Source organism: Alligator sinensis, unplaced genomic scaffold (genome assembly GCF_000455745.1).
Source record: "Alligator sinensis unplaced genomic scaffold, ASM45574v1 scaffold870_1, whole genome shotgun sequence".
Classification (NCBI taxonomy): Eukaryota; Metazoa; Chordata; order Crocodylia; family Alligatoridae; genus Alligator; species Alligator sinensis.
This window is the reverse complement of record NW_005842326.1, coordinates 1,263,164-1,275,160: the sequence shown is the minus strand read 5'-3', so window position 1 is coordinate 1,275,160 and position 11,997 is coordinate 1,263,164. Positions and strand designations below refer to the sequence as shown.

Sequence of the window (11,997 nt, the reverse complement as noted above, 5' to 3'; positions counted from 1 at the left end):
CTAAGTATGTACTTCTACTTCAAGTTGTAATAAGAATTTTATTTCTTCTGTTGTCATTGTAGTCTTTAATGCTCAGTCGCCCCGCCCCCCCGAAAAAACAAGATCATAGAGTTTTCTTTGTAGCCTTTCTCTCCAGGGGTACACAGATTTTTCATTTGGTTGCATTTCCTTGCCAAAAGACTTCTTAACAGTTTTTTGAAAGATAATCTTTTGCTTTGTATTTTAGTTCAAAGATGCATAAAATATTGAATTCACTTCAATTTCAGAGTAATTCTGTTGACATCACTGTAATGCATGAAAGACACATTTGGCTGAGTGAGGTTTATGGAAGTAAACACAAACAGAGTTTGTTCTGTAGATCTCAAACCAAAGTTTATTTGTGTTTGATTCTTTTCAAGAGGAGTGTAGTAATAATGATAATGATAATATTTGTTTTATACTTTACTATAATGTTTTGGATAAAGGATGGCATTCCCTTTGGAATATGTAAAAAATAATTTACAGCTAAGCACATAATTTCTATCAAATAATGTAGCTGATGCATTTATCCTCTAACTAGTTGCATGACAGGTTTTTTAAAATGTTCTCCCACGCATTGCCTCTAAACATTTTAGTTTGAATACTCAATATTTGTATGGTTGGTTGTGACGATTAGTAGTAATTGTCAAAGATATTACAAATGTTGTTCCTGTTCTTTGATCAGATGAGCACATTAGGATTTGCACTGAAAGTGGAAGTATGTTGGGCTTCTGTTAGCCCTTTGCTAATAAAGGGGTATAAAGGTATCCTTTTTTTGTATTAGTGAAAAGACAAGCGTTACAAATTTAGACAGTATTTTTAAGATTACGTTTTAGCAGGCACTGATTCTGCTGCAGTTGAAGTCAGTGTGATGTCCCTCTTGATTTCAGTGATAGCAAAAATTGACCCTTTGTTCATTACAGTTTATTCAATGCAGAAGGAAAGTCCTTGACATTAGAAGATCCCTTTGTCCACATTGGCCTGGTGTTTGAGGACCCTATATATACATTATACATAAGAGGAGGCACAACTATAGAATATTTAGCTAAAGAGTAAAGTACTAAAAATTAATGAGAACTTGCTGGGTTTTAAAAAAATACAGTAGTAAGGCACACTGCTAAAAATCAGACCATAAATTGGTTTAATCTTTAGCACAGAGGTGTTTGTTTCCTTTTTCTTGCCTGTTTATGATTGGTAGACGAATTTAAGCCAAAAAATCCTGAAAACATTCCACCAAAGTAGTTTTGGCAAACACAGTGCCCATTAAAGTAGGGCTAAGCTGTGCCATAGCCCTGCCTTGAGAATTGTGGAGACCCTGGTTGTGTCACCAGGGGACACGTAGGTTCCCGGGATTCCACAGTACACTTAGAATCATAGAAAATGCGGGTTGGAAGGGCCCTCAGGAGGTCATCTGGTCCAACCACCTGCTCAAAGCGGACCATTCCCAAACTAGATCATCCCAGCTAAGGCTTTTTCTAGCTGGGTCTTAAGAACCTCCACAGATGGAGAGTCCACAACCTCTCTGGGTAACTTGTTCCAGTGTTTTACTACTCACCTAGTGAGAACGTTCTCATATCTAACCTAAACTTCCCTTGCTGCAACTTGAGACCATTGCTCCTTGTTCTCACTTGATGCAGACTAACATGCAACACCTATGTAAGATCATGTAAGGTGTAAAGGAGACCCTAAATTTATATGACTGGCCAGAATCTAACTCTGAATTTCCGAGGAAAAAAATAAATTCCAGTGTTTTTCCTTCTCCAGCAGCTTTCTTTCATTTCTGGGCAAGTGGGTTTGCTTACAGTAGGTTTCTGGGTCGAGTTGTTTTGCCCTCAGTTTTAATGTTTGGAACTTTTTTTTCCATGAGGTTATTTGCAGCATCTCAGAAGGTAACTTTGGTACATGTGGTAAACTTGAAGTTTTTGTTCTGTGTTTTATTCTATAGAAGTTCTAATGTGCTTTTTCCCCTAGTATTCAAGCTCCATCCAGTAGCACATCAAGGCAATTAAAGCAACTAAATGACGAACATCTGTCATGTGTTGTTTGTTCTTTTATCTTCTCCCCAGGGGGAGAAGTGTGTGCAGTGAAGTGTTTTGGAGTTTTTTTATGTAATATAAACACATGCTGCTATGTGTCTATATTACAGAAGGCAAGGGCAAAGAAACACACCTTGCACTTAAACCTGAAGGCAATGGGGTTTGATTGTTTACCTCCTGGGGGAGTTCTTTCTACTGTCTTGAGTTTTTTCCCCAAGAAAGCTTTGCCTTTTGGACAAATAGGCTGTGCCATTGCTGTGGAAAATTTCATTGGGTTAGCAGAGTGAGGAATTGGACCATGGTTTGATCGTGGAGCTTTAGTCATATTTTCTTTTTAGATACCTTGGGCACTTGTACAATGCTTATGACAATAGGATCCCAGTCTATAACTTGCTCTCCTAGATACAGCTACAACACAAAGAAGAAAAATTACGTACCAGAAAGGAACTTTTATTAGACTTCTTGAAACTTGCTTTTGTGTATTCTGGTCTTTATCCAAAGCTCACTGATGTGGATGGAAAGACGTCAATGGGCTGTATATAGTGGCTTTTGTAAGCAGAAGTCAGCTTTTCTGTGTACTATGAATGAATGCTGTTCATATGCTTTTAAAACAAACAGATAATGGTTGTTTTCTGGAATTATTCTATTGAGTAATAAAACGGAAGTACCACTGTAAACATGGTCTGCATAATCAATAAGCAGTTATACTGCAGTCTTAGAAATTAAGTTCCAGAAACTAGGCACATTTGCGCCCACTGAAGTTGGTAGCAAAGCTCTGAGCCTGATATGGCTAAGTGATTTTTTTTTTCTTTTTTTGGTCCCAATATTTTTCATGTTTTGTTGCTTTTAGAAAAACAAGTTGTTTTGGATTTTGTCTATTTTAATGTAGTCTGTTGAATTATTAACCAAACTGAGACGCTTTGATCAGGAAGCTAGAGTTGTTCAGACAGAGGTAAAGATTTACCCCTGGAAATAAATAAACAAATAGACCCAAGTGGTATTCAGAGTTATACTGATGTATATTGTGACAGAATAACTGGGTTCTGCCCCTCTCACTCCATGGGTGGAGCATCGCACTTCAGGTATGCACACGTATCTGATTCAGTCCTAAAAGAATGAGCCTTGGAAAACATTTTAAGTGCAACTCCCAATATGGAAATTCTTAGATCTGGGTTTCTAGAATTCATAGGAGATTATAGTTAAAATCTAAATGGAGACAAATCAATTACTCCTTGCATTTTGGGTTCCCGTATGTAAATATGGGAAAATAATATTTTCTTTTTAGTCTTGCTTAATTAATCCGTAGTCTCTTCCCCAGTCCCCTCTCTAGCCCTGATTTTAAACCTGGACATTTGGCAGTTGAGAGAAGGAGATATGAAGGGACAGGAGGAAAAGTGGAAGGTAGACGGCCTGTGGCTCAGCGAGATGGCTGTTGATCTGGAAGGGAACAGGCCATGGACCCTTGCTCACAACTGAGCAGAAACTTCTGCACTGCTCTCCATCTATTTTATCCAATGGCTATTAAATGCAGCTTCAAAAGGAGTGTTGGAGAAGGGTTGGATAATGCCTAAGCAGTGGCCAGAGCACTGAGTCAGAGAGAAACATCTGCAATCTCCCCTCAGTGAAGCTCTCTCTATTTAAAAGTGGGAAAGTTAGGTCCCTAGAACTGCAGTTGTCATTATTTGTATGAAAAGCTGGGGATGCATCAGCCAACAAACAGTCAATGGTGAAGATGGGCAAGATTTCAGATGTAGGCAGATGTAGGGAGTAGTTAGTCACCTCATTGCAGTTCTAACCTAAGTGCTTGAATGAATTTCACAGGCCAAAACCTCAGCCTCATTTAGGTGTCTAAGCTATCTCTTCATGTACAGGTGACTGGCTCTGTTAAGACAAAGCCAATATAAGTAATGGGGGCAACCTTTTGTATAATAGCCTACTGTTAGAGCACGTGCCCAGGGATGGGAAATGAATCCATTCTTCAGTCTTCATTAGATGACCCATGTGCCTAAGAAGTGAAGCAGGTTTTCCATAAATCCCTGTCTTGGGGTGTAATTACACCTTACATTTAGCACGTGTTAAAGTTATCATGTGCTTTGAGCAATCATATGTTAAGAGTTAATACCCTGTAATGTGTACTGCTCTGATCTGCTCTTAGAGGGCTGGTGAGCAGGGGTGCAGCCAGGACACAAGTTGGCTCTGTGCTTGGCTGGCTCTCCTGGTCTCTGGGGCACTGTAGGTGGCCCAAATCAGGACTCCCCCCCGCCCCTACCCACCCAGACTGGGTCCCATTCCCCCACACCCCACACCGGTCCCAATCAGGCCTGCATCATTTTCCTGCATGCCCACTTGGGCCCGCTGGCCTGGATCAGACTTGCTGCCCTCCCTCGCCTTCTGCCTCCCACAGACCTGAATTAGGCCTGCTGCCTCCTGCTACCCTGGTTTCCCTTCCCTGCCCACTCACCTGGGACAGCATCAGCAGCACAGGTAAGCAGGGGGACATAGAGGGTGGGGGTGAGCCCTGAGGATGGGGGCAGAGGAGAGCCCTGGGATGGGGGGAGCAAGGAGGGAGCCTTGGAGGTGGGCGGGGGGGTAGAGGAGCAAGGTGGGGAGCCCAGAATGGGATGAGAGGGGAGGACAGGAGGGATACTTATCCCCCCACTGTCACTCTGGGGGCAGGTAGAGCATTCCCCTGGGAACGACTGGGAATGGTGCCTTTTGGGATTCCAGAGCCCAGCTCCCAACTGGCTTTGTCTAATGTGACTGCAACAGGAGCTGCCGAAAACCAGTTAGAGATAATCCTCCCTGGAAGAGGATTATCTCTGAGCTGCTTAGGGGGCCCTTAGCTCGTGTTTTTCTCCCCTAATGTGTGGACCCTCCTCTTTTTAGAGCCCTTAACATGCAGTTAAGGTAGCATATAGCAATACCCTTGGACAGAATTTAAGTTTCTATGTCCGATTTTTAGATTTTCTGAATCTCACCATTAATGCACAAATAAAACTCTTTTGCTACATATCTGCTTTTGTAGAATTAAAGCTACTGGGCCTTATTGGTGTGGCTAGACTTTACACACAGATAGTCTCCCTAGCATCCTATTTCTTTCTCATGGGATGAGTTGTGGGGTAAAGACAACTTGTGTGTGTAAAGTTTACAGCATCATATCCTGTGTTTCTACTTATGTAGCGTGCTGCGTGGGAAGTTATGGAAAGAAAATGTGTGAAAAGGTAGAGCAGACTTGAGTAGCTCTTACTGCTTCTGACAGTCCTAAATAAAATTCATGTGGTAAGGAATAAAGGTGAGGTGAGTAAGAGGGTAATGGCTCAGAAAGTACTTTGTAACCTCACCAGGAATAGAGGTGGATCAGCACTGAAGTTACAGTCTGTACCATTCACTGAAAACTCTTCCCACCTTGAGCTGTTGACATTTTATTTTCTCCTGTCTTAACTCTCCAGGAAATAACAGAAGTATCAAAATGGCAAAAATGTACTCAAACAGAAGTCCAGGCCTGGCTTAACTTCATGTCAGTGCAGGAGGAAATTGCTTCTTCTTTAAGCACTTGGAGCTTCTCTTTCACAGAGGAATAAAATCATTGCCTCTGCGAATACTGCAGAAATAAAGACATGGGGTCAGAGCCTTGGCTGGGTGAGTCAGTGCAGTTCTGTTAAAACCACTGGAACTGTGCTGGTGTACGCCTGGCTCAGCCCTGGCCAGCGGTTTGGTTTGGTTTGGTTTGGCACGTTATGGGGCTGGCCTGTGTTGCTTGAGGTTTTATTTCCACTTTCATGTAGGGCTACTCTGTGTAGCAGGCTTGCCTTTTGGAGCTTGGGTTGAGTCCCAGGCTTGAAATCTTGCTGTTTTGATTGGTGGAGCTCATCCTCCAATCAGGAGGCAGCCAGAGGAGTTCAGTCACACCCCTTTCCTGAGAGGAGGGGGAGGAGTGTGTGCCCCCCCTCCCCCCGGTGGACCTGATTGAAGACTGCAACACTCAGGTCCAGAAGACTTCGGGGCGGAGCCCTGGAGCGTATAAAAGGAGCTACGTGCCCAGCATGAAGGAAGCACGTCCAGGAGAGAGAGAAGAGAGGGGCTTAGAAGAGCTGAGGAGAGCTGCTCAGCAGGGCAGCTAGGCTTTCAGTGTGCAGTATGGTGCACGGCATCCAGACCCTGGGAGCTGCGTGAGGTGGCTCAGGTCTGCAACCTCTGGTTTGTGGCCAGAGTCACAGTGCACAGGCTAGTGCACGGAGTAGGACCTTTGGAGCGCTTGGGCAGCTCAGGTCCTCAACCCCCGAAACGAGGCTGGGAGCTTGGTGCAGGAGGCGCTGCACGGAGGGGCTGGGAGCGGACTGAGCCTAGTACTACATGAGGCAGCCCAGGCCTCCGACGCATAGCAAAAGGTTGAGTCCAGGCAGCCAGACAGTGGTTGGGCTACTGAGCCAAGAGACAGGGCCGAGCCAGAGGCCCCAGAAGCCCTGCACAGAGGAGCCCTTTTCCAGGGGACAGCGACCCCCCCACCGAAGCCCACTGCAGGCAAGAGAGCAGCCTGGCGCAGAGGACGAGGGCCACCCTCCAGGCCTGGGAGCCGTGAGTTGCAGAGAAAAGAGGATTCCCACAGGGGAGGGGAGTCCCCCCCCTGGTTAGTTAAGGGCTCCTAAAAGTGGAGGTCCCACTGACAGGGGCCCCCCTAAAGTTACCAGCTTCTTCGTAGGGCTTGGGAAAAGCCCAAGAGCATTGGGGTATCCTCTCAGGATTGTTTACCTTTGAGGTTTATCTGTTTCAGATCAGATACTTACTGGTGACTTACCTGTATCTGGAGCACTAGTATAAAGTTTTATGTCATTTGCCCAGAGGGTATTGTTTATGTTACTGGTTTAGATATCTTATAAATATAGACATACATTGTACATATGTTTATATCCATGTTCCTTTCCCTTGTGATAAGTTAATGTAAATAAATGTGTATATAGTTAAGTCCCCTGACTGTCCTGGCCTGGTTGTATAGGGATGGATGGAAACTGAGCCATCTGCAGCCCCCCCCCACCACCGGCACACGTGCCAGCTAACAATCCCCTTCACTTGGAGAAGGGGAGCATATACCTGTTTGTACAAACATCTTTTTTTTTTCAACAGGGGAAGTTAAAACTCTGGACACAGTTAGAAGTAGGGATGTAAATATCATTTAAAAATATTTAACCTTCTCCTGGAGCCCTGTGACTGGGGGAGGAGGAGAGAGGAGGCAAGCCCAGCCAGACAAGGCTGGGAGCACCAGTGAACCAGCAGCTAATTGCTTAATTGATGAGTCATTAGGTTGCTGGCTGTTTTCTTCTTAGGCTATGGGTATTAGTCCCCCTCCCTCCTTCCTGCCTGCCCTGCTGCTTTCTGATTATTGCTGTGGCTTCCCTTCACCTGGTTCATGCCAGACTGCACCCGCCCAGAGCTAAAAGATAACTGGTAAGCTAACCAGTTATCACTGCACTTATCAGTTAAACAATTATTTGTTTAAATTTTCACATCCCTAGTTAAAAGGTCAGATATCCTAAGGGGACACATCTCTTCCTAAGCTTCCTTTTGCTATTTTGCTGTGTTAGCCAGCTGGACTGGTAGCAAGAATGTACTTGGGTACCATTAGCAGTCTGGACATGAGCAACTTGCTTCTGTTTTCCCTCTTTCTCACTCTCTTTTTTCCATCCAGTGGGCTTTGAGCTCCTGCCTTGCATATGGAAACACATTTATTCTCTGCTTCTTGTACATTTTGCTGCCTTCCCTTCTCCCTATGCATTTGCTCCTATGTTCTTGACTCTGCTTTGTGTCCCCTGGTTATTTCCCCTTCCTCAGGTGGTCCTCCTTTCTTCCAGCTGTTTGCAATGGCTCCCCTGGTGTCCCCTTGTTTCTCTTCCTCCCTATGAGAGTTTCATTCCCATCTTATGGCTTCTATCTTTCCCTTGACATGTAGCTTCTTTATTCAGTGGTTGAGGAGTGGAAATTCCCTTACGTGCTCTTCTTCCCCCACATTTGGCTTATGTGCTGAACCCTGTGCTTAGCAGGATGGACTCCTTTCCCAGCAGGATGGACTTCCCAGTCATGTTGCTTCAAACCTTGTGGGACAGAGTGGCCTGTAGTTACACCCCAGGGAATTATACAATTATGCACCTGTGTAATTTTGCACATAAAATGCATAACTACGCAAAATCGTGTAATACCGAGTAGTTTCCTGGGGTGTAGCTGGTGAGTGGGAGGGGGAGCCCCTGCCTGCAGGAGGGGGTGTAGGTATAGGGGTGTGTGTGGGCCCCCTTGCCACATGCCTCACACCCTACGGTGCACAGTTCCCACCGTGGTGGCAGCAGCAGCAGGTGGCAGGTCTGCGGGGTGTTCCTGGCTAGGGCACAGTCCCCAGTGGTGCGTGGCTCTCCCGAATCCTGGGGGCTGCGTGTGACTCCCACCTGCAGTGCTGCAAGCCTCATGGTCTGGCATGGAGCAAGCCTGGTCTGGCTTGAAGGTGCACACCAGCAGGCCAGGTCGGGCTGCCTCATTCATCCCCTGGGATTTGCCAGAGCCACGTGCCACCATGGGGCTCTGCCTGCTGCAGCCAGGAGTGTCCCAGGTGCCCATGGGCTGTGCGCAGAGGAGGAGGCATGTGGCATGTGGGGGCTGTGTATGGGCGGGGAGCGTGTGACAGTGGGTGCTGTGCTGGGGGTGCATGTGGTGCCGGAGACTGTATGTGGGAGGCATGTGGTGGGTGGGGGCATGTTCCTTTGGGGCTGTGCTGGAGGGGGGCATGTGGTGTGGGGCTGTACATGCTGCTCCACAAACCCCACACACACCCATACCCACATCCACCCACAAACCCCACACATACTCACACCCCTTTACAACCCCCCCACACACACTTCCACAACCCCCCCACACACCCCAGCCCCCCAGCTATACCCCCCCACACACAAGTACCTGCATATATTTCTAAAGAAGGTTGAAACAGTATTATATTTAGTTTAATTTGTGAGCAAAATAAAAGTAATTAATTGTGCATACTATTGCATTTTTCTGCACACAATCTTGAATTTTTTCTGTGCATAATTGCCCGGGGTGTATGAAGTTGCTGTTTTGCTCCATCCCTGAATGCTGTGGAGCTAGAATTGCAGTCTAATGCAGGGGTGGGCAAAATGTGGCCCGCGAGCCAGATGTGGCCCCCCCAGTACATTTTATCTGGCCCGCGGGGCCCCTAAAAAATTTAGAAAATTAATATTAATCTGCCCCTGGCTGCCTGTCATGCAGCCCTCGATGGCTTGCCAAAACTCAGTAAGCGGCCCTCCGCCCAAAATAATTGCCCACCCCTGGTCTAATGCATCCGGTCTTGCCCCCTTCCACTCCCCATCTAGAGCCCCTGCTCTGAGTGGCAGCGAGAGCTGCTGAGAATGATTTCTTCACCCTCTGTGATCCACTTGCTGGGTGAAGTGTTGAGCAGGGTGGACTGTAAGACCGGATTTTTTCATTTGGGAAACAATGTGGGGAGTAACTATAAAGCAGCCCTGTTGCCATGATGTCTGGCAGGCTAGAGCCCTGGTTATGACTGGATTGTAACTGGTTAGAAATTCAGCTCTGGATTCGACTGAGGAAGATAAGAAAGTGGATTTGTAAACTACATACAGAAACCTTTTTGAGTGACCCATAGAGCTCTGATTGGGAGTGACAAAGACATAATATTGATGTCCCATTATGACCATCTCCTAAATGGCCCCAGGAATTGACTCTTCCTTTCATTAACTCTTTTCTCCCCATCCTCTAGAGTCCTTGCATCACCTCCCTTTAACTAGGATACATTATAGAAATGTATTTTATTACTATCTTCAGATATAGGGAAAAGGGGGCCAGCATGGCTCAGGGGGATTAGTCTCCAGGTACAAACAGGTCACTGGGTTGAATCTAGTCTAGTTGATAACAGTCTTTAGTTCTTAGCAGGTCTTTCACTGACCCATGTTAAATAAGCCAGTACCCCCTAGCTCAGCATTAACACAGCACTTATAGACCCATGAGGCCAATACCTAGAACATAACTCAGATGAAGTTGGCTCTAATGCCCAAAACTTAATCCACCACTCAGAACTGGTAATAACTGGTACCCTTGCAGAAGTCCCAGCGGGGAGAGAAAGGAGAACGAGAAGTCATTCAGGAGAACTTGACCACTTGTTTTTTTCCTCCAAGCCATTAAGGAAACCCAGAATAATTCATTTAGAGGGCATGATCTGCATAGTAATACACTCTGTACACTAACAAAGCAGAGCTGTACCTGCTCTCTTGTGGCACTTAGAATTTATTGACATCCTAATTAAATTGAAACAAATTAAATAGACATACAAGAAGCAAATGCCTAGGTCTCATAGATAATATGCTCTCATAGTTTTTTTTTTTTTTTTTTGCTCTCCCGGTGATTAGAAGTTGTAAAATCACTTGGCAATATTAGGAGAGCTGATACTGACTCTAAAGCAGAGTTGTTAGTAATGGTGAAAAGTAGGGATAATCATTGCTGAAGCAGTCAAAGGACCTATCAAATAATATAACATTAGATGTCATTTATATCTGATTTAACCTGAATTTTCTATTTACGGTGAAAATGTGCAGATGTTAAAATGCGCCTTTCTTATCTGTCTGCAGGTACTCACTTTTACTTGCTGAGACAAAATATTTCTGGAAGTACCATCCCTGGAAGCGACAATATCCAGAAATGACATTTCAATTCCAACTTATTATCAATACCAGAGTACTTGTTGACATGCTGTGGCAGAGTAGGAAGAGCTTCTGGAACTGGTGAAGGGTTTAAGGAGGAACTTTTATTTCTTCAGGTGAGTAACAAAGTGGGTAGCAGAATGCTGTGGGGTAAATCTTCATGAATGCAGCTATCGAAATCTGGAGTTGATCTCTAGGGGCAGGACAAGAAAATGAAACAAAGCTGTTTTTAAACAGACATCTGAAACCTTTTTAGTCAACAAGCAACATGAATCAGAATGCTCTTCTGGGGTAGTGGTTGGCATCATGAAACAAATATCTGCATGCATGTGGCATGCAGTTAACACTGAAAAGAATGCGTGCCAAATTCTCAGCTGGTGTAAAATGATTTCACTTCAAAGCTGATTAAAACACCAGGATCTGGCCCTAAATACTTGCCTGACAGTGTTTTTTTTTTTTTTTTTTTAATTTATTCTTAAGATTTCTTTGTTCATTGCAGCCAAACTTCCACAAGAAACTTGTAATTTTGGAAAAAATGTTAGTTGAAATATGATGCTACTTGGAGACTAGATTAATAATAAATTAGCCATCCTTCCTCCACATCAGAAGAAATTAAGGATGAATGTTGAGACCAGAATCTATTTTATTCAAATTTGCTAATGCTGACTTAATAAACTATCAAACTAATTTGAATCTACTTTAGTGGAAATGTTTAACAGTGTATTTGTCATTTAATTTCTTTCTTGTTTTTAATATAGCATTTCTCAATAACTGCAGATTAAAAATAATTGCAGCAGGAACAAAACTGAATTAAATTGTCTAATGATATCTTGTATTCTTCTAGGTTCAATGTAGTCTTTTGGGTTAGTACCGTGGAAGCTGGAAACAGAACTACTGTGCTCACAATGGTTTATGGTGAATTTTTCCATAGACCTGGGAAAGATGAGGAACTTATTAACCTGAATGTGGGCGGCTTTAAGCAATCAGTTGATCAAAGTACTTTGCTCCGATTTCCCCATACCAGACTTGGGAAACTGCTCAAGTGCCATTCTGAAGAGGCTATACTGGAACTGTGCGATGACTACAGTGATGCAGACAAGGAATATTACTTTGATAGAAACCCTTCTTTATTTAGATATGTTTTGAATTTTTACTATACAGGTAAACTTCATGTGATGGAAGAACTTTGTATCTTTTCCTTTTGTCAGGAAATAGAATATTGGGGGATAAAC

The 11,997-nt window shown here is 44.3% G+C and overlaps 1 protein-coding gene across 1 annotated transcript in view; it reads left to right on the top strand.

Moving 5' to 3' along the window:
• KCNS3 (potassium voltage-gated channel modifier subfamily S member 3) overlaps positions 1 to 11,997 on the top strand; it is a 32,227-nt gene that overhangs the window by 19,058 nt on the left and 1,172 nt on the right. The window contains 1 exon segment of the mRNA XM_025210012.1: positions 11,610 to 11,997. This exon segment is cut by the window's right edge and continues 12 nt beyond it. Coding sequence (XP_025065797.1) covers positions 11,610 to 11,997 — 388 coding nt within the window.